The sequence below is a fragment of the Anas acuta genome, chromosome 2, assembly GCF_963932015.1.
Source record: "Anas acuta chromosome 2, bAnaAcu1.1, whole genome shotgun sequence".
In the NCBI taxonomy this organism is placed as follows: domain Eukaryota; kingdom Metazoa; phylum Chordata; class Aves; order Anseriformes; family Anatidae; genus Anas; species Anas acuta.
This window is the reverse complement of record NC_088980.1, coordinates 81,014,655-81,041,663: the sequence shown is the minus strand read 5'-3', so window position 1 is coordinate 81,041,663 and position 27,009 is coordinate 81,014,655. Positions and strand designations below refer to the sequence as shown.

The 27,009-nt window shown below is 42.5% G+C and overlaps 1 protein-coding gene and 2 long non-coding RNA genes across 11 annotated transcripts in view; 2 read left to right on the top strand and 1 right to left on the bottom strand.

Annotated features, from left to right (window-relative positions):
- Positions 1 to 27,009, top strand: part of LOC137850680 (uncharacterized) — a 67,169-nt gene that overhangs the window by 31,122 nt on the left and 9,038 nt on the right. For 2 of the 3 annotated variants that reach the window (XR_011092735.1, XR_011092736.1), the window contains exon 4: positions 14,598 to 14,694. The exons of the other annotated variant lie outside the window; for it this stretch is intronic. This is a non-coding gene — a long non-coding RNA (uncharacterized lncRNA). The remainder of the gene's footprint in view (positions 1 to 14,597; positions 14,695 to 27,009) is intronic. 3 annotated transcript variants of the gene reach the window in all.
- Positions 799 to 17,395, bottom strand: NQO2 (N-ribosyldihydronicotinamide:quinone dehydrogenase 2). Of its 7 annotated transcripts, none has more exons than XM_068670952.1 (7): positions 17,277 to 17,395; positions 10,398 to 10,450; positions 8,650 to 8,814; positions 7,030 to 7,160; positions 4,506 to 4,619; positions 2,745 to 2,846; positions 799 to 1,583 (listed from the first exon to the last, which is right to left on the bottom strand). In XM_068670952.1, the coding sequence occupies exons 1-7, from the start codon at positions 17,288 to 17,290 to the stop codon at positions 1,410 to 1,412; spliced, it is 753 nt and encodes a 250-aa protein (XP_068527053.1). In that variant the 5' UTR covers positions 17,291 to 17,395; the 3' UTR covers positions 799 to 1,409. The 7 variants fall into 7 exon arrangements, with proteins under 7 accessions (XP_068527053.1, XP_068527056.1, XP_068527052.1 ...); XM_068670955.1 differs by having other exon boundaries at positions 10,398 to 10,457; positions 17,277 to 17,384; XM_068670951.1 differs by lacking the exon at positions 17,277 to 17,395 and adding an exon at positions 10,921 to 11,252 and having other exon boundaries at positions 7,095 to 7,204.
- Positions 10,390 to 11,752, top strand: LOC137850682 (uncharacterized). The gene is made up of 3 exons (XR_011092740.1): positions 10,390 to 10,452; positions 10,927 to 11,410; positions 11,613 to 11,752. It is a non-coding gene; the product is annotated as an uncharacterized lncRNA (long non-coding RNA).

Below are 27,009 nucleotides of genomic sequence, written 5' to 3'. Positions count from 1 at the left end.
CTTCACTTTCATACACAAGAGTTATCAAACCAAGCCAAAACTCTTGCTTGGGTAATATATGGCCTGTGAGTCATACACACTGAAGCAGACACTTGGAACAGCATGGAGCAGCGCTGCTTCCCGGTCCAGCAGCCCTTCACCTCATACAGTGACAAACAGGAACATGCCTCTTTACCTGCCGTAGCAATTCCCCGTCTGGAGCGTTAGATAACTCTGCCCCTTCCCAGCCTGGGCTTGGCATGTTTATTGCTCACAGTCCGTAAAGAAACCTAAGGGTGGGGCATAACAAGGCTGCAGCATGCATGCTCTGTTTGCGGAGGGCCGAGTGTCATTCCACAGTGACTCAGACTGTTTCTTATTCTGGCTACATTCCTTCAATATCAAAGTGCAAAGTCAGCTGTTAGGTAAGTTTATCAAAGCAAGAAATTATGTAGCTAAGCAAGAAGAAATTATTCCAGTAAAGTTCAAGATAAGATTCCCAGATATCAAGAAGCAAAATCTCTTTTTTTATGTCATGGCCCATACATAGACAGTGCTTCTGCAGTTTTTTGGGAGGGCTTTCTGGCTCTCCAACTGACAGGTACATCTTATACTCACAGTGTAGGGGATGCACCAAGCTCACCAGACCTGAATAGCAATGCTGGCTGATGTGCAAGGGCAGGGAATAGATGTAATTCCCTTTTGTCTCTAAATAGAGTAATAAAAATAGTCAGTTCCCTTTGATTTTAGGAAACTCCTTACTTTACATGTGGAAGCTACGCTGTTAAAAAAAAAAAAAAAAAAAAAAGGCAATACGTATTTGTACTACTGTGGAATATTTTTATTTGCTCCTTTCCTCTTCTGGCATGTCTTGGCTTTAATATATTTGTAAGTACATGGAAAAGCCTAAGCTGCCAAGAAGACTTTCCAGTTGTCTAAGTCACTGTGCAACTGTACATCCTTTCGCATTATTCACAATCTGGCTTCATGGCTCGAAGGCACGAGTGTAGATCTCCCATTTGAAGGAGCAGGTTTGTCTATAATGAGGTTGAGCGTAGGCAGTACATTCCCTGGCCAATTAAACAACAACAAAAAAAGTGGCTGTTGGTACAAAGAGTGTTAAGCTTGGCCACGTGCTTTACTGTTTTATTAGCAACAATGGTATAATCTGCAATTAAATACCGCTTGTGTTACCAACCACTTGCAGGCAGGATGTCACTGTTTATACGAGCAAGAATAATTCTTCACGAAGAGTTGTGCACTCATTGAAGAGAATCCCTCAGGAAATAAAGATAAATTCTTTATTGTCAGCTAAGCTGCTAGCTCAAGATACCTATAATGCATATGGATTACGAGGTCAGCATTCAGATGTCGAGATGAAGCACCAGAAAGAATGGAAACATTCTTCTCTGTAGTCCTGTGTCTGAACATTACTTGAAATACCATTCAGGAGAGCAGTTTATGGGTTCTTCCTTCCAAAGAGTCTTCAGACGCTGGGCCCAAGCAAGCAGCATCTCCTTCCTTTTCTCCTCAGAGACATATTCAGGAGCGAAGCAGATGTGAGGCTCAAGGACTTTGACACCACAGAAGTGCATGATGCCATGCTAGATCCAAAGCAAACAGAGAAATGCCTCAGTTAGCTTTTCACTTTCAATTTGAGCATGTGCAGTATTCAGTTCTGAAACTTCCTCTGACCCGATACGGAAGGTTTTCTAATTCTGTGCATTTATCAGGAGAAGGGAAATAAATTGCACAAGTTCATTGTTTGCCTTGGCAGCTTGTGTTGAAAGCTAGGCATTATGCAGAATGACATACAACACACTGAAAGATAAAGCCAACTTAATTTATTCTGCTCCGTGAAATTCATTTTTAAGTGCTACTAAATCCATAGAATTGTTCTCTTTGGCTGCCGTTTTCTATTAAATTTGCAAAGATCAGAGACAGCCTGAAGTTCATTACACTGCTTGAATCTCCACGGATTGTTCAGGGTTGCAGCACATTTCTCATCTCCTCTTACCTATTTTTTTAACTTTCTGCCTCCAGCATAGCCACACAATTCTGAATGAGTATTTGTGCCTTTGAAATCAGCTCAACTTGCCTTTTTCCCTTTCTGTGTTTCTGAATTTGCAGCTGCCTATAGCATTCTTTGTTACGTCGACTTGCAAGCTGTGCAGCTAGGTAGCCTCACAAGGGCACACAGCTAGTAATCAAAAGGGTTTGGAGAGCAGGGAATTTCCAGTAAAATCAAAACACATCCATTGTATTGTATCAAACACTGGTTGTCGCAATTTGCCTTGCCACTTAAATTCCTGAAAGCACTACTTCTACCTCTGGCAAAAGGGTAGCAATAAGACAAGACATGCTAACTGTTGTATGCTGATTGTAAATGCCAGGGTAATGTGCGAGTGCCCTCCTGTCCCGCATCCTACGTGAATCAGGTAGCTACAGGGAAAAGAAACCTTGTGTGCCAGGGCTAAAGGAAATCCTATTACACTAGAGAAATTAAAAAGATAGATATTATAAGCTTTCTCTAGGTTCCAGTTTGGAGGAAGAGACACAAAACAAATTTAAAAGTCTGTGGACTCTTAAAAAGTCTCAGGATTTTAGGGCCCAACGATAACTTACAGATACTTGTAACTGACTAATTATTTTCTATTATAGAGCTAACTATGAATGTATTTTATATCAAATAAGCATCACTACAGTTGCTAAAATAAATAATAAAAAATAATGCAAACAAATAATCAAATATTCATATGCTGTACCTGCATGGGCCACAGGAGATAGCGAATATCACCATTGATACCTCCTTTTGCATACATCTCTTTGCTTCCTCCAGTGGTGAAAGAAAAGAGGGCTAATTTATTCTAGAATTAAAAACAACAACAGCAAAAAAAAAATGCTTAAGAAGACTGTTTGAATAGTTCAAGAGAGATTCATGAGAAGCTGGGCAGCATCAGTTTCTGCAGGAGGTGTCCCCTTCCCCAGACCTTGAGTTTAGCAGTGGCTCCAAGTCACAGACTGAAGGCCTGAACAGCAGACTGCATGCACAGGGCTTTGGGCAGAGGCTGATTAAAAAGAAAAGGAATTACATGTACTGACAGCCTTGTATGAAGCAGGGCTGACCCTTGTTCTCTCCTGTGAAATGTTTGGAAAACTCTGGCTGGAAAGCACTTCACTACTGTGGATATCTTTATTCCTTGGTTTTCTGAAAGCAGAAATTGTGTGCTACAATCCCAGTTCAGATCTGGGCTTGCTCCTCACTTTTGGAACATTCAGGTGTTCTAAAACCACGTTTTTTCTTCTAATCCTATAACTCTGGTGTTGGCCATGGGCTGGTGCTCAGCACTTCTCTCTGTCTTACCTCCCATAATTAAAATACTTTTTTTTGGGGGGGTGGTATGATGGTGCAGTATCACAACTGCTTTGCTTCTAATTATATGGGGGACAATGCATTACTAGAGCTTTATTATTGAGAGCTGCCAGAATGGTCACTTCATCAAATTAGGATCATTTTCCAGTTACTTTCTGACACCTGAACTGTGTTCCTTATCTATATGTGTTCTCCATATCCTAACCATGAACACAACAGCTTAAACCCTTACCTCAAAAATTAACCGTACAGGATTTTATACTAAAATACGCTTTTCTTTTTCCTAGACTTTCCATGGATACAAAGTTTCTACCTCATGTTTTGTTCACGTACTCTCCTGTTTATGCATGTCAGAATATTTTACCTATAGAATTGTCATTACAGAGCTGTAAGAAGAGTGCTAAGCTTGACCTAAACCCATGGCTTTTCTTAGTTTGTGTAGAATAAGCAAGGACTGACTGAAAATAAGAGTCTGTCACCAATACTTAAGCCAAGCTTCCCCCACACGCTTTCCTGAAGTATTTTTATTTTGAAGATAAAGTTTCTGTTGATGCATGATGTTGATGGATGATGTTAATCATCCAGCTACTCTGGAATACCGTGGTGTATCAAGGGTTAGGCACTAGCTGACTGGAAACACGTTGATCTCCTACAGCCCCACTGGCCTGAACTAGTGTAGCCTTATTTTATAATCAAGCAAAACTGCTTCAGGATGCATGGCACTTGCCTTCTTCCCCCTCAGCTATAAAGTGATTCATTTTATTAATGTCTCCCTTTTGCATCATTTTGCAGAGAACTCATATCTGGAAAGTGTTTTGGAGAGAGCTGAGGGAATCAGTCCTTGTGATAGACTAGGAAGAAGTTTTTGTACCTCCTTGTGCTACCATGAGCAATTGTTGCATGCTGCACAGGATACATTTGGATTGATAAGAAGTTCAACTTCCAAGACCTGAATTAATGCAAGTCTAATAGTGAAGGCTGGAATAAGCCACAGATTTCAAGAAAATAAGTCATTCCTTCACAGAAAAAGCTATGGTCTGCTTTCAGGAGAGATGAAAGTGAAAGCTTTATACAAACATAATGGAAAAGAAAGACCACTACTGAAGTGCACTGCAAAGATCTCGGTCTTAATAAAACACTTTCAGAAGCATACCTTCAGCAAACCGGAATCATAACAGTTGGGGAATTCGTGAGCAAATCCTTGGACCAAGACTCTGTCCATCCAGCCCTTCATGATTGCTGGCATGCTGAACCAGTACAAGGGAAACTAAACAAAAAGGAAATTACCTTGTTAATACAGAGAATCTAGGTCATCCTAAGGCCTGGTCTGTAGGCAGATTCCTGTTCTCTTAATCTGTTCAGACCTTGTATGTGCCTTCTTCCAGGAAGGAGAGGCAGTAACTTTGCTTGGCAAAAATAACTGAAGTGCTCTCTGTTTGTGGTAGTCTCAGGTACCTAGCTAAACAGCTGCAGTGCATCGACACCATGGCGAATGTGAGGGCTTCCACACAAGCAAAAGCTGGAAAATGATAAGGCAGGAAGGTGTCACTGAATTCAGACTTACGGCTGTACAGAATTGTGTCTCTGATTGTTGAAATGCAAAAGGAATGTATAAGCTAATGGTTAGTGCTTCCAAAATGGCACAGAGAGCCCTGTTACTGGGACTGACATCTGGTGATCAGTTCTGACCTGACAGTCCTCTGACAAGTGCCGTAGTATCTGACGTGATAACCCCTCCTGAGAAGAAAGCCTCCTCTCTAACAGTAGGGCTCTGTTCCTCGATCCTCCAGTTAGCCCATGGGTCTACAGCCTAAAATCACCATGTCTTATTTGCATTGTCTTGAATGCTCGATGGACTTCTGTTCTAGGATGAATTGCTCTTCTGAAACCTTTGTACACTGTGCAGTGTGAAAGAAGAAATTCTATTAGAAGCTTATGTGCATATGGCTTAAATCAAGATGGAAACAGTGTAGAAATGGCTAGTCACCATGATCTTTGGAAGTGGTGAGCTTAGGCTATAGTAAATTTTAAATTACTCTGCAGTATCTTTAAGAGGCTTTTTTCTTTCTTTTCTTTCTGATTTTTATTTTATTTTATTTTATTTTATTTTATTTTATTTTATTTTATTTTATTTTATTTTATTTTATTTTATTTTATTTTATTTATTTTTTCTGCACCAGAACACACTCAACTCCACATAGTATTTTAAGGACAGAAAGTAGAAAGCAACCACTTCCTTCCGGGGATGTTTTAGTAATCTCAGAAGCAATATTGTGAAAATTACAACAGCATATGTTGAAATGCGTGCTTGAGATATAGTCACATCCTAGATTTCATCTAGAACGGGACAGTGGAATATAGATCGGCTGTGCCTAAGGCCATCAGTCTGATTGTGAATATGGTCAGATTTTTTTTTTTGTTTTTATTACACAGGGCCTCCCAGTCATCAGCACTCTGGAGGACAGTACATTGTGTACTTTATCCTTGCCATTGACTGCATTTGCACAAGTATGTGCCATGTTTCACCCTGCTGATCCCACTGTTTCATTTAGGAGCTACTCTGCACCCAAGCATCTGTCTCACACAGGGAACTTTGTTTCTGCGTTGTGGGGCTAGTTTTGCTTTCTGTGATATCCCTGTGCCCCGTGCACACCAAAGACGTAACCGGCAGAGAGGAGAGCAGGGGTGAGGTGTAATGATTGGTTAGCGACTCCAGACAGTGCTTCTGCAACTCAGCAAGGGACCAGGGCAGCACAATTGGGAAAGTCAGAATTCCCCAGGCCTGCTGGCTGCTGCCAGCTGCTTGCCCAGAAAAGTAGCCATGCCCTGCTTCCTGCTGGCCTGCCTGATAGCCATGTTCGTATACCTCTTTGTGCATCCAGATGTTGAGTTTGGCCCGGTACTGGTGAGTCACTGGATTTGCTGTCATAGCTACTCAAGTAATTGTACTACTGATCTGTGCTTGTTGCTCTATCGCTACTTAGAGATAAAGTCCTTGTCCCTACAGCTTATGGTTGGGTGTCTGTTACCATATCCCAAGCTTAAAACGTGGCAGGGTCACCTCAAGGCCCAACACACTCTTCTGTGTGTAGATCTGTGCTTGCTTTTCTTGCGCTACCAGACAAGAGGATGCCGTCAGGCTGCCTGATAATACGGCACGGTTCTTATATATAGAATTATAGTGTTATTTTGCACTTGATCCTTTCCGATCTGAGTTGCTCCTTGCAATTATTTTAGAGTGCAGGTGGCGTGAGGAGCAGTCTTCACAAAAGTAGTCTGATCGTGTAGTTTTTGAATATTATTTTTTTAAGTGAAGTACAGTATGAATTTTAGTTGGGTGTTTTAAAGATCTGATTTCAGATGTCTTTCTAGTCACCAAAAATGTCAGCATGGAGCCATTATTTGTGTGAAAAATTCATATTGTGCCAGAACTAATAATACTCACACATGATCTAGTGTGTTTGATATTTTTTTTTCTAAAAACATATATCATATCAGAATAGCCTGACACCTTGAAATTGCTATGCTGGGTAAAAACTATTCTATGTAGATGGCTGAGCTACCACCTGTTTTTACTCTGGCTAGATGCAGTGTTCCTAATGAAATCTGTAATCTTCTTGCTTACTGCTGCTTTTGGTTTACAACTGAAACCTTTTAATACAATTTAAAATGATGACCTGAAAAATCAGCAAGTCTGCTTCCTGCACCTTCTTTTGCTCTTCAATCAAATCATTGGACAAACCTCCTCTCTTGTAAGCTTCCCAGGTCTCCACTCCGTAATTGAACTCATCTGAGTTGTGCAAGCAATCTGTGGATAGAAGGGCATGGTCACTGCTTTCTCCATTCCTAGCCCTGTAGCCAAGCAAGAATTAAACACAGGTTGTGGTTCTAAACTGAGTCACTACTTTCTTGTTTCGTCACACTTTTTTTTTTTTTTAATGCTATTCCATATTGTCACAGCTGACAGATGATGACTTGATTGTAAACTGGAGAGGGATAGATTATCTCAGAGTACTAAAACTTTTACCTTTCTGTAGGAGACAGAATATGAGGTGCAAAAAGAGGACCTAAGCTTGGCTCTAGACTCTGGTGATGCAGGTAGATGATTTCAGAGGATTTAAGATAATTTTGCTAATTGCTCTGCCTCTGCATTAGGGATCTCTGAAACCACTCCGCAGTCACAAGCACTATGTAGCTGCTTTTCAGCCTCTCTGTAAACTCAGCAGGGGCTGGGGGAACCAGTAAAGGCTGACTCTGCTACAGTTGGGTGAGCTGAGCCAACTGTGTCTGAACCAGACATTCATTCCTGCTGATTCAACTAGCAGATTGTCAGCCTTTAGCAGAAGGACGGGTGACAAGCAATGGAAGGTAGAAGTAGTAACCTCGTGAACAAAGCTAAGTACCTCATAGAATGGGATCGGAAACTTACATCAGAAGTTGGTTCTGGCAAGTGCTAATGCATTTTTGCCTCTCAGTAACTAACCTTACTGTGAGTCAAGATTATTCGTATTCATAAGTGGACTTTTAGAAATGCTTACATTTCATCATTAACAATTTTTTTTTTTTTCCGATGCTTGCATTAGGCCTGTGCTATTTCTTTTTGATTCTAGTTCTAAAGAATTCTTGTTCTAAAGTTCTCCCAGATTATGTCATAGCTTTGCTTTTCCTGACCAGAAAAAGTACTGGGACTAAATGCTATTAAGAGCACAGTGGAACTTTCTTAATCATGAAAAAGTTCCATGAGCCTAACAAGATCATTGCTATTATTCTCAAGTCTCAGCTGCAACCTCTAGTCATTTTTAATAATCATGCACTATCAAGGTTGCTGGAAGGTGCCAAAACAACTCAAAAGCCTGTGTACTTGAGTGCCTGGAGCTAATTTGCTATAGGCATTTGTAACATTGTTCATTAAGAGAACATGTTTCGTTGAATGTCTCTTCAGTTGATTGCAAGTACCGGGAAAACAATACCATTCCTCATTCATTTTGGTCTAAAAGCAAAACAGTTTTACAGGTCTGCACTACACATGTATTTCCTCTCTCTAATTGAGGAGCCATTTTTCATCAGATTTGTTTAAAAACAGGTGATAGTTACATTCCTACACTGGCATTTCTTGGGCAGTGCTTACAGAAAATAAAAAAACAGGTCTTGTTATTTGGAGTATATTTGTATGAAATAATAGCAACTATTTTTCAGAATGCACCTAACAGCATGGGTTCTAGCTTGTCAGTGCAGCAGCATAGATAAGATTAATGTCAGTCTCAAAAAAAAAAAAAAAGTATTTTGGCTAGACTTACCAACAATGTCATTTCTTGTTGCTCTTGGCTCAAACTGCATCGCGTATAAATCAGACACCGTGACAGTGCAGCCCTGTTTGCTTAATTCTTCCACAGCAACCGTCTTCAAAGCTCCATTCAAAGACTTGGGCTCTTGGTGTGCGTAGACTATCAGGACTTTTCTCCCTGGAGGCAGAAAGAAAAGCAGAAGACACCTTTGAGGTAGGCAGATACGAAAGAGTTTGTGGAGCCAGGGCCAGGTTCTCCATTTTTCTGTACTGTGATTTCCAAGCAGTGCAGAGCTGATAGTGGCAGCGTTTGACTCGTGCCCAGCAGAGGAACTAATCAGTAAATGCCTCCCCACCCCTTCAGCAATATTGTGCTATGCTGGGTTTTCCTAGGCAGGGCTCAGTGGGCAGTAGGTGCCTTTCCAGAGCAGGCCACACTGCCCTACATCAGTGCAACTCGGGGCTTTCCCACTTCTCCTCTGGCATGGTCCATCCTCGAGCCAGCACTTGTATTCAGCTCATTCCTTCAAAAACTCTCACCCTACACAACAACAAAACAAAAAAGCAAACAGCTTTCTGCTGGCTTAGCTCCCTGAGCAGAGTCAGATAAGCTACAGAGCAAGAGTGAGGGACAGGATGGGATCAAAGCAGTGATAATTTATGTTTTCTCAGACTGTTGTGGAAACAATTTCTGAGAGTTCAGAGCATCCTCCTACTGCATTGCGGGTTCCCTACATCTTCTGTTGCGGTGCTGTGCAATTGACAACCTCAGGGTAGATGTTTCAGATGCCACTGTCCCACTTCAGCATCTTCACAGTGACTTCAGTAGAAAAAAATGTAATTGTTTTCTTAGATGTGTCAATGAGCTGTCTGTTGTATCTCTGAATAAAGCAGATTTAATCTAAAGTGATTAATCTAAACTGAGTATGTTAGGATGTGGCTGCTTAAACTGATCCACAAGGTGTATTAGAGCTTGCTTGTTCAAAATGTCATGGTATATGGCCCATTCAACTTTAATAATTCACTAAAAAAAAAAAATAATTCATCACTGAACACAAGGGAAAGGTAAAATATTCTTATGCGGTAATATGTTTGTACATACATACGTAAGAGGATTTCCAGGGATTATTGAAAATGTCTGGATCTGCAAAATATGCAGCTCTTGGCTCCTTTCTGCTGATCTGTAACAGGTATCTCCTGAATTCAGTGGACATGAGCTGTATGTCCCAGATGACCATCAGGGCAGCAGGTAAGTTTGCAGTGTCAGAGATACAAGAACCAGTGCTGAAGGTTTGAAAAAACAATACCTATTTTTTTTTTTTTAACATAAATTATAAGAGGTAGTGATTTCTACTAGCTTTGCCAGAAGTCTACTGCAATTTGTGGTTAGATGCTACCACAAATTTAACAAGTGTATAAACAATTTAAAGCACTGCTCGCTCACTCCTTGTAGGAGCAGTTGCTTTTTTGCTGGTCTCGCTAGCTCTCAGCAAATAAGCAGCTCAGTGGCTGGGGATGACGAGCTCAGAGATGCCAGAGGATTAATTCTGCAAGTGCTAGTTTGTTTCCCTTGCAGTGGAGTTGAGGCACTCGAACAGTGGAGAGATGGGAGCGTTCAAATGCATCCTTTACTGAAGAAATAGAGGTGATTTGAAAAAAAATAAAAATGGTTTAGTATCACAAGTAAACCCTGCAGGTGTTCCATATAGCAGCATGCCCAGGACCGAAGCAAACAGCATCCTTATTGGTATTTTTTCTTACCTGCCATTTTCCAGCAGCAATCGGTAGCTTCTGTCCTGAGAATCCAGCACGGCCTGTGAACTCAAACAGCAGATTTGCTCGTGTTGCAAGCACCACGAGGAGGTGCACGGGCAGCTACCAGCGCGGTACCACCTGGCTGGGAGCGCCGTGCTGTGTGGTGCCGAACGGGCTGCAGGCCTGCGGGAGGGCAGGCAGGCCGTACGTGTGCTCTTCTGGCAAATAGTGCTGGGCTGGCTGACCTCTGCTCAGCGAGCACGTCCCCTCACATTCAGCTTTTGGCAGAGGCCACCGAGTGCCCGGTGGAGCTGTTGCTGCTGCGCTTAGCAAAGAGCAGCTCCCCGCTCGGTTAACGTGGACGTGCTGCGTCACTCTCCAAAGCCTCCACAAAGGAAAAGGCGGAGAGCGCTCTCGTTTTTTCCTCTAAAAACTGGTGTCAGGCCCATTCACCCCCTGTCCCTCCCGCACAGCCCTGCCACCCACCCGGGGCAGCGCCGTGGCCCCCCTGCCTCCCCCAGGGCTTTACCCGCAGCGGCGCTGGGGCTTGGTTCGGACTGGAGAAACCGGGGCAGACACCAGCAGATCGGGCCCCTGGCACCGAGTGACAGAGCCACCCGCGTCCTCTCGCAGCGGGTGTGCAGAAAACCTCTGCAAACCTTGCCCTGCTGGTGTTTTCCACCGGCTGTGCTGTGTTAGGGGAGACACAAAGCCCTCAGCCGTCCCCCCAGCTTCTCCGGGAGAAGGTAACGTGTACAGTGCCGCTGGCACTGGGGACAGTGGTGTCCAGAAATGGGAAGTGACCCTAGCGGAAACTTGGGGCTGCAGCAGTTGCTCACCAACTGCCAGCGTGCTGAGCATAAAGCCAGAGCCCACATTCTGCTGGGTGATGCTCCTCTGCTTGTGTGGGAAGCAGCGTGGTAAAGAATCGGGCAGGGACTCAGGAAACACAGCCTCAGTTTGCTTTCTCTCAGGTAGGATGCTTTATTTTTGTCTTTTCATCCCCTCTGGTAACAGAAGTAATGAGATGATCTGATAAAACTGTGTTTCAACAGCTCAGGGCTGGTAGTATGCTGTTGGCAAGTAGAATTCACTTTTGTGCAGACTGGGCAAAAGCTAGGAAAGAAGCTGAAATGGGCTACAGCCCAAAGACTGTAAGTTTTTTATTTTATGTATCTTGATATTTGTATATATATATTATATCTCATATCAATGGCCAAGTCAAAAATATTTATTCTCCTTCACCCACCCTCCCCTCCTAAGCATAAAGTCTAGTCGTGGTAAGAGAAGGGAAACTAAAGGAAAAATGCTAGTAGTTTACATACTGTACCTGGACAACATATATCTTATATGTTTGACATACCATATAACATAATAACTCACAGAAATAGCAAAGAAAAAAAAAAGTGCTGTGCCTGTACTTCAGGGAGTAAAGAAACAAAAAAAAAAAAAAAAAAAAAAAACTTATTCCTTGCTAAGGCTGTAAAAGTTTGCATGATTAGTGCCCATGTTAATTCCTAAAATCCATTCTTCTCAAATATTGTTGGACTTACCTCTAAGAATTATATAAAATTAAAAAAAAAATAAAATCCTTTCAATTTCATGTTTGTCTTTGGACAAGGCTACTTATAAGGATTTCAGCAGCCAGATCCAGCTATTTCTTAGCAATCTCATGAGCACGTTTATTAGGGCTCTTAAGAGAAATTTCAGGGTGATTTGGGGAAACCATGTATTTTTGCATTTTGGGCAAGTCTGTAGGACAGAGTGGAGCTTCTTGTAGCCTCCCTTGCCCTCTTCTACTGCTCCTGTATTTGTAAAGTTAACACTCAGGAAAGTGTAACAGTAGCTGAAACATCCTCATGGGACAATGCACCTCTGCAAGGAGAATTTTGTTTTGCAGATTGGGAGTGTTTCTTAATTATTATTATTATTATTATTATTATTTTTAATAGCATTTTCTATTGCTTTCTCCAGTCCTCACTTAAAATAATATTTTTTTAAACATTTTTTCTCTCTAAGGAATTAAGTACTAATTAGCAATGACAAAAAGTAGTTGTGACTAAGCTGGAAGAAAATTCTCCTGTCCCTGTCAGCCATCCATGAGCATGAATTGAGTGAGTCATGCTTTATAAGAAATTTGAATGTTTACAACCTCATTGACTGTTGGCACAGATTGCTTTTGTCTCTAACACAAGACAGAGAACACAAGAAAATTACAGCAGAGATTCAGACCAAGGGTCCATTCCACCTGGTATCCTCTCTTTAACCCTGCTCACAAGTATCTGGCTATGAAAGTGTAAAAGCAGAGTAAGTATGTAGGATATTCACCCCGCTGCTCTCTCAGACTGCAGCTATCTTCGTCTCAGACTTGAACATGTAGTTTGTGTGGTAACCTCCAGTTTGCCTCTCTGCACAAGATACTTTGCCCAATCTCCCTGTGAATCCCTGCCAATTGTGCAATGTCCCTGGCAAAGACTCCCACAGATTTATTTTCTGCTGCGTGAAGAACAACCCCTTTTTGTCTGTTTTGCATCTGGTTCCTATCAGGTTCATTTGATGCCCTTTGGTTCTTGCATTGGGTGTGACAGAGCAACAATCCATCTCTGCTTGTCTCCTCTGTCCAAAGGTGATTTTGTGGACTTGAGACATGTGCCTCCCAAATTTCATCTTTTCCAGGCAGAAGAGTGTTCTTCAGGTGCTCTTTGTTTGGAAAGTCTTCTGTGCTTTCAGTCATTCTCATTGCTCTTTGCCCTTTTCCAGTTCTGCTGTATCATTTCTTGAAATGAGGGAACCAGATCTGCAGATAACATTCACAGTATGGAGGCACCTTGAATTTACCTGGCTGTGTAATGATTTTCTCTCTTCTGATCCTAATAACTATTACCATACGATTTGCTTTTTTTGTTGGCTACCAAGTGCTGAGCTGATGCTTACATGGAATTATCTGTGGTTATTAGACAGCTTTACTCCTGGTTGATGGTAGTCAGCTCAGAGCCCCTTATTTTAAATGTGAGGCCAGGTTTCTTTGTGTCCCATGAGCATCTTTTAAGATTTAAAGAGACTGAAAATAATTATTAATCGTCTTGTCTCCTGGGTGCAGTCTAGAACACTGTGGTGGTCTGTCATCAGATCCTGCTGAAGGTGTTTCACTGCAGAAAAAAATACCTTAGGATTTGGTGAAGAAACATAAATGTAGGCATAATTTTGTAGTCACTTGCATGACCTTGAAACACGAAGGCTCCAGTCCTTCTGCCAACAATTGCTGAAACATGCAACAGCTGTTGGGTGGACACACAACTCCTATTATGCTATATAAAAGAAAAAACCCTATGCTTTCTTTACCTAAGGTTAGGCATCAGCTGGGTGGGAGTTTTGGGAGTAGGTCTTCTGAACTCAGGAGTTTCATTTTTGCCTAAATATCATTTATATGATTTTAACCTCTTTTTAAGTATCTGGCCTAGAAAGAAAAGAAAATTAGTAGTTTTGTCACAGTTCCCCTCTGAGGACTCATTCATTTCTGCTACAAAGAAACACAGTCAGCATTAACTGAAGGAAAAGAGACAGTTACTATAAATAGGAAACTGTTTCATGTTAAGGTAAATAGTTATAAAGAAAATGGAAACATAAGACACTGTACCTGGAAATCTTGGGCAGGTAGCCTTAATTCAAGAACTTCCATTGAATACTAACCCTATCTTTTTCCATTTCATTTTAAAATATATTTTATTTCCCTTTTCAGATAATTCTGTTGTTGTACTTCTAGGGCTGTTGTATTGGAATTCCTCCACAGGCTTGGAGATCACTCAGATGAATAACCATAATGTCACAAAGCAAGACTGAGAGATGAAAAATAATTGAAAATAAAGTATCCAAGAAAATAGAAAGTACGAGAAAGGCAGGAAAGTAGTTGTGTCAGGAAAGTGATCAATTATAGGGAGATTAGTAGTGAGATGGAATCAAGAGCTCAGTGTGGATGTAGGTGGTTTTCAGAGGCCAAACCTTGCCAAATATTGGTCAAGAAAATCTGTTAATCAGTAACGAGGCTGATTTGACAATTTGATTTTATCTGCTGGGGAAAAAAAAAAAAAAAAAAAAAAAAAAAAAAAAGGTATCCTGCAAAATTGGAAGGGCCATTTAACTGAAAAAGGGAAGAATCATTCATATGACTTTCTTCATCAGAAGTTGATTCCAGATTTTCTTCCCTAGGATGGAGACATATTCCACTGCGTACTTCCTTTCCTTTGATGGACGAGGTCATGCTGTCCACAAACTATTTTCCACCTCTTCCTTCAGAAGTTCACAGGTAGAGTGATGATTTGGATAGCCTTGAGCTGTCAAATGGTATTCTGCAAATGGTATTTGGGCACACTTCTACCTGCAGTTTAGTTCCCAAGTGTTTTATGCTTCTTTGAAACCATCTGCTCTCCTTAATGAGGCCATTAATAATTTCTTGAATTGTTACCAGTGATGTCCCATGAGCAATCACTAATTTTAAGACACACAGCTATATTCTGCACACAAACAAAGCTCCATTTTTGTACAAGCTGTTTTAAAATTATCTCTGTTTTGCTGAGAAGCTTTTGTATTCAATTTTCAATACTAAATATCTACTGATAATATTGTTCTGAAGTTACTGAATTTACTAATAAAAAATGCCCTTGGTCATAAGATGTATATTACCCAGCTAGGAACTGGAGAGAACTAGTTCCTGACTTGAAATAATTGTCCATTGGATATCGCTTCAGGTAACTAAATGTCCTGAAACTGTAATGGTCCCTTTGAACAGTGACAGGGCATTAAAGTACTGTGATTGGTTTAGGAAGCCACTTCAAAGATGCTGTAGTGGTGAAAATGTTACTATGTAAGGGATTACAGTCTACCTCTCTCTTCTCACTCTACCCCAAACCCACATAACTGCTCTCCATATAGGTAGGCAAGCAGGTAGGATTCTTCTTTCCTAGTTTTAGCCACGTAAAATTTAGGACTTCTTCTCTAAACTCTCTGTAGTTGAATTCATCACCTTCAGATGCAACTCCTTTCACTTATCTTTGATGCTAGTAGAAAGAGAATCACTGCTTGGCTTACACAGGCATCCAACATCTAGGTGGCTACAGGGAGATAAATACAATCCTCCCCTGTGAGTTTCAGAAGACCTGGACTCCTGCAACCTTTTGAGTGACAGCTGTAGTCAGGGATATATATAAAAAACAAAACAGGTTCTCCAAGTGCATAAAACCTAGCTAACATTGAGGGGTAAAGAGATGAGAGATTTTCGTGTTTCACTATTGCACTGAGGCTAATCACTGTCTGGTACTTGGTGCTGTAAGAACAGTGTTATAAAATAACAGGTTGGATAGCATGAGTCAGAAGCTATAAGACAGAGAGTTGCTGGGAAGTGGTTAGACTGAGTCTAGTGCCTATTGCTGTGGTGGTGCCAGCAAAGTTTATATAGTGAACAAAGTACTGGAGAAGCAGAAGTAAGACTGAAAAACCTGTGGATAACAAAGTGGCTGCAGAGAGAAGGAACTAGGCAGAGCTACGAGCAGGCGTGGCACCAAGAGAGCACACTTTTAAATGAAATGAGTTTTCTGGGTCAAAACACTGACGTGCTAAGATAGTGACACGGGGAAGTCTGCAGTGCTACTTCATGAGTCAAACTGCTCTAAGAACAAATATATATTCCCCAAATATATCTAAATAATATTTCCTACTGTAGCATCCTGTAAGAAAAGGAATTAAAAAGTTGATTGTCAATCAATGATCAAAAAAAAAAAAAAAGGCAAAGTAGAATGGGTCAAAAAAGAGCACCTGCATATCTAAAAACAATTTATTACTTTTATTCAAATTCTCTTCTAATATCTTATGAGCAGTGAAAATTTTTGAGTTGGTTATAGGATAAAGATAAGAAAATGCATTTGAGATACATGCAAAAGAAGAAGAAATAACCGTCACATTTTATTGCATCCAAGTCCATTTATGGCCTGATTTTAAAATCTACGTTTTAAGATTATGTTATTGTATATTATAATTAAACTCTTTCAAGTTCAAGAACTAAACTACTCTGAAATAATCAGCTTTGTTGCTTCAAGCCAACAGTGCATTGAGTCATTAACACAGTCAAGAACATAATAGATGCCGGTGTTTTTGCAAACACAAACAGCACTTACATGGATCAGTTACTTCAGCTACTGAGCTAGATTAGCATTCGTGGGTTTTTCTCTTCCCTACTTTAGCATATGATACTCTTTGCTGATCCTTAATACCTGTTGTTTAAGTTCATGTGGGAATGCGAGTATCATAGTTTTGTGTGGCGTGTTTTCTATGTACAAATTATAAAACATTGGTTAGGGTGTAAGGTACAGTCATCTATCTTAGAAATTAAACGAATTAGAATAATCATATCATAATATCATATTGTATATGACAACTCTGCAGGAACGACTTTAGCTTTCTGTATACCTTTTCCTAGGATTAATATCAAGTTAATTGTATCCATTGTTCTTTCTCTGAAATAATATATTAAGATTTAAAAATATCATGTGTCTGAAGGATATCAGTTGTGCCCTCTAGTGCCTAGTGCAAGGGTTTGCATTTTTAGCAGAGACCAGTAAAGTGAAGTGAAGTCTTCATCTAGATCAAGTTTTTAATCTTCAACACAAGTTCTCTTATAGAGGAAACGTTTTAAGAGCATTTGTCACCCGTGAGAATAAGCAGTAAGGAAAAACAATACTAACAAATCAGCATGTAAGAGAAATTCTCTTCAATATTAGTTTTCTGTGAATATTACAAAGAACAAAGCCCCTGATACAGCAGTTCTGAACCAGCAAATATTACAATTCTACACTGAAAACGGAAAAGAAGAGAAATGGAGTAGTAATATCCTACTGTTTGTCCCGCATCAGTCTGTACCACCATACGCATCACACCAGCACTCTGGTTACTCCTAGGCTTGTTTTGTCAGGTAGTAAAAAGGAGACAGTCGGCCCCATATTGATCTCTCTCCTTAGTTGACAGGTTTGTGCAACAGGAAGGAAGGAAGCAGGAGGACTGTATGACTAACAGCCTTGTACTGTGACCTGTTTTTCTTCACAGTCTCTCTTGTCTGGGAGTGAGTAACAGAAATTGAAAATGGTAACCTCTTGGGCTAAAAACTCTACGCTACATCTAAATGAAAAACAAACCAGCAACAGGAATAGTGTCCTAGGAAACAATTCTGATATGTTGTTTAGGATGTTTTTAAACCTTCTGATGTTAAATATTTAATATTACTAAGATATACTAGAGGTCTTTTAAATATATATTTAATGCTTTTATCAATTTACAACTTAATTGCGTCTTCTCCTGGAATATCTTTGCCAAGAAGTTGGGTGAATAATTCATACAAGTACAACTTCTAGGATACATAAATGTGTATTTATGTATTTATAGTCCGGGGAACTACAGGCCTGTCAGTTTGACCTCAGTACCAGGGAAGCTCATGGAGCAGATCCTCTTGGGAGTCATCATGTGGCACTTGAAGGGCAAGCAGGCGATCAGGCCCAGTCAGCATGGGTTTATGGAAGGCAGATCCTGCTTGACGAACCTGATCTCCTTCTATGACAAAGTGACGCGCTGGGTGGACGAGGGAAAGGCTGTGGATGTGGTCTGCCTTGACTTCAGCAAGGCTTTTGACACCGTCTCCCACAGCATTCTCCTCAAGAAACTGGCTGCTCTTGGCTTGGACTGGCGCACGCTTCGTTGGGTTAGAAACTGGCTGGGTAGCCGGGCCCAAAGAGTTGTGGTAAATGGAGCCAAGTCCAGTTGGAGGCCAGTCACTAGTGGCGTCCCCCAGGGCTCGGTGCTGGGGCCGGTCCTCTTCAACATCTTCATCAATGATCTGGACGAGGGCATTGAGTGCACCCTCAGTAAGTTTGCAGATGACACCAAGCTAGGTGCGTGTGTCGATCTGCTCGAGGGTAGGAAGGCTCTGCAGGAGGATCTGGATAGGCTGCACCGATGGGCTGAGGTCAACCGTATGAAGTTTAACAAGGCCAAGTGCCGGGTCCTGCACCTGGGGCGCAATAACCCCAAGCAGAGCTACAGGCTGGGAGATGAGTGGTTGGAGAGCTGCCAGGCAGAGAAGGACCTGGGAGTGATGGTGGACAGTCGGCTGAATATGAGCCAGCAGTGTGCTCAGGTGGCCAAGAAGGCCAACGGCATCCTGGCTTGCATCAGAAACACTGTGACCAGCAGGGCTAGGGAGGTGATCGTCCCCCTGTACTCGGCTCTGGTGAGGCCACACCTCGAGTACTGTGTTCAGTTTTGGGCCCCTCGCTACAAGAAGGACATCGAGGTGCTTGAGCGGGTCCAAAGAAGGGCGACGAAGCTGGTGAGGGGCCTGGAGAACAAGTCCTACGAGGAGCGGCTGAGGGAGCTGGGCTTGTTCAGCCTGGAGAAGAGGAGGCTCAGGGGCGACCTTATCGCTCTCTACAGATACCTTAAAGGAGGCTGTAGAGAGGTGGGGGTTGGCCTGTTCTCCCACGTGCCTGGTGACAGGACGAGGGGGAACGGGCTAAAGTTGCGCCAGGGGAGTTTTAGGTTAGATGTTAGGAAGAGCTTCTTTACTGAAAGGGTTGTGAGGCATTGGAACAGGCTGCCCAGGGAGGTGGTGGAGTCACTATCCCTGGAAGTCTTCAAAAGACGTTTAGATGTAGAGCTTAGGGATATGGTTTAGTGGGGACTGTTCGTGTTAGGTTAGAGGTTGGACTCGATGATCTTGAGGTCTCTTCCAACCTAGAAATTCTGTGATTCTCCTGGAATATCTTTGCCAAGAAGTTGGGTGAATAATTCATACAAGTACAACTTCTAGGATACATAAATGTGCTACTTGTAATTAGTAATCTCTTCTGCACTTTTTGATTCAGAAGTCTGGCCTGAGACACTCATTTGAACACAGACTCAAATTGCAAATCTGGGGAGAAGGGGGGGAATGAGAGTAATTTTTTGACACCAACAATTCTGCTCTTTGATGAAATAAAAACTTGGGAGACCTATTTTTGTAGTCATTCCACATCAATATGACACTCTTTTTTCATATTGAAGTTGATACTCTTCTAGATTTGGGAAATGAGGTGAAAAATGAGCATAGCTGCTGGTTGAAGTCTGTTAAGGTAAGGGGTAAACATAATTCTACAAAGCTGATAAACTCCAGTTGGGTATCAGCAGCTACATAAGGTGCTGCCTTAGGTGAGTCTAGTGATGTGTGACATAGCGTATTTCAGAAGCAGTTTATTTTGTATATTCTTTCCAAAGGGATTTTTGCAGGTTCCTCTTACATGCCAGAGAATTTGGCTGAGACATCTGCTGACGATTCCTCCCATGGAGCTGCAAAGCACCTGGGAAGAAAGTCAGCAAAATGAGAGGGAGCACTCACTTGCCTGGCATGCCATGAGCCTGGCCTGGCAAGGTTCATTAGGTTGTACTCATGATAGTAACTTGGTTATTGCTTCCCAGTTATCCATTGACTTGGGATCAGGCTATAATACAGGATCGAGTCTCCTGTACATGAACCTATCATCCAGGGATGTTAACTGCCATCAAAGCAAGCAATGGCTGAACATTTGGCTGACAGGTTGGGCCCAAAAGGCTCTAGTAAATGGAGGTACATGAGGCTGGTGGCCAGTCACTAGTGGGGTTCTGTGGGGCTCCATTTTAGGGCCAGTTCTCTTTGGTGTTTGTGTAAATGGCCTGGATGCAGGACTTTAATGCATATTAACTAAGTTTGCAAATGATACTAAGTCAGGAGTAACAGTTGACTGCCTTGAGAGTCGAGAGGCCTTGCAGAGAGACTTTGACAAATTAGAGGGCTGGGCAGTCACCAACAGCTTGAAGTGTAAGAAGAGCAAGGGCTGGATTCTGTGCCTGGGAAGGGGCAGCCCTGCTATACGAACAGACTGGGGGACAAGAGGCTGGAGAGCAGCCCTGCAGAAAGGGATCTGGGGATTCTGATCAATAGCAAGTTGAATATGAGCCAGCAGCATGCCCTGGCAGCCAAAAGGGCCAGCCATGCCCTGAGGTGCACCAAGCATGACATTGCTAGCTGGTCGAGGGAAGGGATTGTCCCGCTCTGCTCTGGTGCGGCCTCACCTCAAGTACTGTGTGCAGTTCTGGGCACTGCAATTTAAGAAGGACATTAAATTATTAAAGAGAGTCCAAAGGAGGGCTACAGAGACAGTGAAGGGTCTAGAGGGGAAGATGTATGAGGAGCAGCAGAGGTCCCTTGGTTTGTTCGGCCCCGAGCAGAGCAGGCTGAGGGGAGGCCTCATGGCGGCCTGCAGCTCCCTCAGGAGGGGAGCGAAGGGGCAGGCGCTGAGCTCTGCTCTCTGGGGACAGCGACAGGACCCGAGGGAACGGCATGGAGCTGGGACAGGGGAGGGTCAGGCTGGGGGTTGGGGAAAGGGTCTGCACCCAGAGGGTGGTCAGGCACTGGGACAGGCTTCCTAGAGCTGTGGGCACAGCACTGAGCCTGCTGGAGCTCAAGAGGCACTTGGACAACACTCTCAGACACACAGTCTGATTTTTTGAGTGTTCCTGTGTGAAGCCAGGAGTTGGATTCAATGACCCTTGAAGTTCCCTTCCAATTCAGAATATTCGATGATTCCAAAAAAAAAGTTTTAGTGTACAGTCTCCTAACCAAGCTCAAAATTAACAGCCTAGAGTTGGAAATGGTGAGCAAGTCAATGATGAATAGCTTCAAAACAAATACAACGAAGCTGATGTTCAAAATAATTGTAACAGTGCATAATTCTGGAGGAAGGCTCTTTTGAATTTATGCCACACAAGGAATCTCTAAGGCTTCAAAAGGAGCAAAGAAACATTTCTTGGTCTTTAGCCTCCCAACATTAAATAATTCAGCCAGGGGTGAACGGTAGAAAAAGGACATTGCTTGAACAGTCAGAGCCCGGAGGAGGGTGCTGGAGAGCTAAGAATGACGCTGCTGAACGCCTTAAATTCCTTGAAATGCACTGAGCAGTACATCCACGTATCACTGCATTTTTTTCTGTCTTGGTGAAGCAGCAAAACAAAAAAGGACCTAGTCAAAGTCTTTCCTATGTTTGAAGGATACGGTATAGGTATGCGTGCTCATCCTATGGGTGCTGTCTTTCAAGTGCATTTCAAGAGTTGGGTTCATTGCTTCATTTCTGTGTGATTCTGCTGAGCAGCTGCTTTGTTATCTCAACCATCCTTTCTCGGGCTATTTTACATGTCAGACAACTTGAGTTTCACCTCTACGTTTAGCAGTTTACTCACAGAGCAGATATTGCTGCCATAGTATTTGATAAAAGCTAAGAATAATAATTTATATTTTATGTATAAGCAAACTGATGGTTATAGACTAAGGAGGTGATTCAGCAGAATGCACAGCCCCCTCCAGTCTGCCTATGCTCAAAAGTTCAGCCCTGTGAACTGTTCTTCTGGCTAATCCATTATGTTTAAAATCCACCTGGACCAAACTTTCTGACAAAGAATTTGCCCAGGAAACTTTTAGGTAATTATGTTACGATGTAAATGCAGAAGACAGTGTCTGGAGCAAGAGCTCCAGGATCCAGATTTCTCCTTCCTGCAATAACAGGGTGAAAACACCAGGCTGCAGCCTTGCTGTTTGTGAGCTCACCCTTTCTCAGCTCTGTTCTGCACGCTGAGGTCGCTTCAGCATGGGGAGGTGCCTTACCTTCCCCCCAGTCTCATTTCCTGCTCCTCTGTAATACCATGGGGCTTGCTGGCCAGGGGGCACTGGGGTGTGAACCTTGTGATGAAATCCCATGAGGCAGGATTTGAATTCCAGTCTTAGTCACTGGGACATCACGCAGAAGGTGGGGTGGAGGTAAAAAATGGTACCTGCATGTTCTGGAAAAGATGCATGCTTGCTTCTGGGTGTGGAGGCTTGGGGACTGTGGCTAGTTATTTACTAAGGACGTGCCAAAATGTTAGGGGGAGCAGATGATTGAAGACCTATTCCTTGTATTACTTGCTGTTGTGTTTGCTGTTGCCTAAATGCAGGAAATTTGTCTTTCTGTGGCCTTCTGCCTCCTCAGCTCCCCAGGAGGCATCTTCTCCTGGGTGTCTGTGCTGGCTGCTCTCTGGGAGCTGTCCCAATGCAGGCCACAGAGCATCCCCAGGGGCAGCTGCTCTTTGGTGACCTGGGCTGTAAAGCTTGCCATTTTCATGCACTCAGATAAATAAAAGCTTTTACACTACTAAATACGTAATGTAAGCCTTTGCCAGTCTGGAGCTTTACCATTTCAGATAGGCTCTCCTCCCCCCCCCCCCCCCCCCCCCAGCATGGCAGTCATCAGAGGTGTGAAAGGGCAGTTTTAATGAATTTAACCACTGCACCCATACACATGTATGCCTCCTCCACATGCATGGGAAGGAGAAGGGCCTTGCCACAAAAGGAGGTATTACTACAGCACCAGGGCAGAACCTGGTTTCATAAGCTGCTAGAAATTTACAATTTTAGAAACCAAGGATAGCAGCTGATTTTGGCAAATGGCAGAGTGTAGGTATATTGGGGTGACATAAAAATTGCATATGTGTATATGTTGTTGTTAATTGGATGATTTGTGTGTGCTTAGTGTTCAGTGTGCTCTCTGAGAGTTCTGCTTTGAGCAATGCGTTGTTTAAGTGATGAGGTTTGCTGCTGTAGTGTGGGCTAGAATCACCTCGGTGTGCCCCGTTACTTTAGGCTGCATGACAGAGCTGGCAGAGACTTGGTGTGTGGTTCAGAGAGATGCACATCTCCTGTACAAAGTGTGTTAATCATACAGCCGTACGCATGCTTTGATCTATTTTTTTTTTTTTTAATGCTGCTTTGGGGTATCCCCGTTTGCACCCGGACCTCCTACACAAAAGGCTCAAGCACGAATTTACTTCCCTGAAGCAGCGTAACCAGTCGTGCAGATCCACCACCGCTGCTGCAGCGCTGTCACATTTTAGAATTACTTCCTCACTGTACATCTGCACAGCCTGGCTCCCTTCCCCCCCCCTCCGCCTTTCTTTCTTTGCTACCTGCAGCACTGCAAGCCCTGAGAGCAATGGGCAGACCCGAGAAATCCCCCAAACTCACTTAGCCGTGCAGCTACTCAGCAGAGCTCTCACAGCACTCAACATGTGCGCTGCTCGCCCTGCTGGGTTTTTTGACCTTTTTCTGTGGCCTATCATCATTTAGCACCCTGCGTCACGCTACCTCACAAACCCAAATAATGCGTTCTGGGATTAATTGCTGTGGTTCAGGGGCTCAGCCCAAAGTGCAGGGCAGAGGCTGCTGTACAACAGTCAAAGCTGATAATAAACCCCCAAGTGGAAAATTGAAAGAGGGCTGAGTTCTCTCCTCACCTCTACTCTCCCCTTCTTCTCCCCTCCCCTTTCTCCACACTTTCCTTTTCTCACTGCAAACTCAAACACTCAAAGAATATATATATATATATATATATATATATATATATACATTGATAGAGACACATCAGAGTCTTTTTTTTTTCCTGTTTGGATATGGTAATCAAAGCTTTTGGAGTAATCCCACAATGAAATTGCTCAGTACTGCAGTTTTGCTGTGTGAAAAATAGCATAGCAAGATATGCTTCATTTTTTTTTTTCTATTTTTACCTTTCCATCACTGCTATGGGAGTAGAATTTTACCCCGAAATGTGTGCATTAATATTTGTGGATACAATTATGAAAAACAATTTTGGTTTAGAGGCAGAAGGTTGGAGAAACAAGTGTAGGACTGAGAAGTAAGAATGCTTCATCCCTGCCACTGACAGTGTTTTTGTGTAGATTCTTTTTTTTTTTTTTTTTAATAGCATTCATACACTTATTTCAAGTTAATGTATCTCATTTTTTGCGTGCCTATGTTGAAAGAGATGGGGGTGTAGCAGGACAGATAGCACCTCTGCAGGGCCTCCCCTGCTGCTGCTGGTGCTCTGGGGAATCGCGGTGCACACAAGGCATGAAGGCTGCCAGCATCATGCCCCTTGCCTGAGACAGGCTTGTGGGCAATGAAGTTTGGATACCCCCTGCTCAAGGAGAGCCTGAGCAGGAATTTTTTTTTTTTGCCCTGAGTGGGAAATTTTGTGTTGCTTCACAGGAGAGCTGTAAATTACGATGGTGATTTTTGATACAGATTTTGATTCAGTCTTAGGAGGCATTACTGCCATGCAGCATGGTGGCCTTTTGGCCAAATTTATTTATTTATTTTTCTCCCTAAGAAAGTGTATAAAAAATAAACATCAATGAAAAGATGAGAGAAATGGGAACGGGAACACGCACTGCACGTTCCTGGCCTATGTAAATACGTCATAGAATTGAGCTAAAAATAATAAGGTAGCAGAAACCTCTGTGGATAAGTAGTCATCTGCTGAATTAGTGGTATGCCAGGAGCTGAGCAGGAACATTTAGCCTGTGGCTAACAGAAACCAATTTCTTCCTTTTTTTTGTTTGCCTACCAAAACCCTTGACCAAAATGCACTGACACTGCTCTCCTTCAAACATCTGCGTCTCATGGAAGGAATTCTTACTTTATCTGCAGCAGTACAGGCAGACCTGCATAATATTTGGTACCGACCGCAATGGGGTATGGATCACCCTTGGATGCCTCCAGGCACTGCACTAATAAAAATCACAAGACAAATAGTGAGCTGCTTGCTTAACCTCCTAGGTGTCAGTGGTTGTGCTGCACAGACATTTAGCCAAACCCTTCTCACCGGTGACATGTTCTGAAGCAAAGTGGTATTTTCAGGCCTGATGGAAACAGGCCAGGTTTTTACTGAGCCTGAGGTGTGCTGGGGTATAACTTTTGAAGGCTGTGTGAGTATAAAAATGTGTTCTCTAATTCTTATGGTTTCATCCCTTGTGATGCAGTGACTCATTTCTTTGTGTGCATGCACACAGCAAGTAGCACTTGTAAAGCTGTTCTTATGTTTTCTGGTGTGGGTTGGTACATGACTTGCTAATGCCAGTGTCCTCTCTTCACGATATTGCTTTTGGAAAGTATTGTTCTGACAAACAAACTAAATAAATTGCAATTTCATTTTCATTTCCATATCCAACCTCTTCACTTGACTTGTCATCCTGGAGCAATATAAAACCTAAAATCATTCTTTCACTGTGTTGAAAGGTCTCTGGAGAGGAACTACATCTTAATAGTTCTTGGTGTATCCCATAGCATTAATTATTTCCTTTCTCACTTCTACTATACAGTTGTACAGAGCCCAATTACATTTACATCCTAGGATTCACATAAAAAGATTATAGAAATACCATTTATATTGTTTGAAACAGAAGTGGAAAAGCATGTCTGCCCGTGTCTCCCAAGATCTGTCTGTGCAGGCACCTTGCTGACAATTTCTTTTGTCTGTATCATCGTCAGTCATCGTCACCCACTGCTCACCTTCCTCTGAACCCTGCTGAGAGCTCTCCTTGAGGTGGAGAATCTGTGTGATGGGAAGGAAATGGCAGTGGTCTAGCCAGATGTCAAACGTGCATCAGTTTTTCCTCGCTGACAGCGGAGCTCCAAGTTGTGTAGAAGAAGGGTTCAGCTCAAAACTGTATTGCACAATGCAGCTAACCCCTCCGTGCCAGGATAGGCACGTTGTGTAAAGGAGAAGGTGGCTCAGGGCCAGGTGCATCTAGTACAGATCATGAGAGTTGTGGCGGTGCTGCCACGTGTGGGATAGGTTACTCTGAAAGGTTTCCTCTGCCTTCCCCTAGAGTCTGAACGACATACACCGAGCCAAAGGTAGAGCCACAAAATTTGTGAGTGGGCTTTCAAAACTAATTTCGTTTCTCCCCAGATCCCAAGATTGTACACTGTCACGTGCCAAATTTTATTAATAATTTTGGTTCTAAAACAAAAGAGTGTGGGTGTGTGGAGAGAAATGAATGTATTTAAGTGATGTAATGCAATCGTGAAAGAAGAAAGTGAGCCTTTATTCCCCTGTGTGCTTCATATTCCAAATAGAGCAACCTTCTGCGCCTTCAGAGGTAGTACAGGATGCACAGAAAAACAGCTGTAGGCATGAAAACCAAGACAAAGTCTTCAGTAAGACCCAGAATCAAAACCAAGTAACTTGAATGAAAGCAAGACTGCGAGTCTTAGATGTAAATCTTTACTATTGATAATAAATGAAGTCGCTTTGTCAACAGAAGGACTAACCCTGACTTGGGCACGAATCTGCTCTTAACATCAGTGGGGTACAAGCTTTAAGCACTCAGCTGAGTGACCTACTGAAGCTTTGGCTTTTGCAGTTTAACAGCATGTGTTTATGAAGCCAACTCATAATTGAATTGAATGTCACATTGTCTCCGTTTTTCTGGCAGTTTGTTCTGTGTTGGAAGGCAGCGCACAGCGTAAGAGATTCTAGATTAACATCAATTAAAATAGCTGTGCAGCAGTGTACCAAATTACTGCAGACAGACTAAGCACAGCTGCAGCTGCAGATACTTCCTCTCTAAAAGAGAAGCCAAAATGTGTTATCCCAGTTCTTAATGAATTTATATTTCGGTGTTTGTCGTCCAAAACTCTTCCTTGGAAATGAAACCTTGTTCAGAAGAAGTCTCACATCTGTATCTCATCTCACTG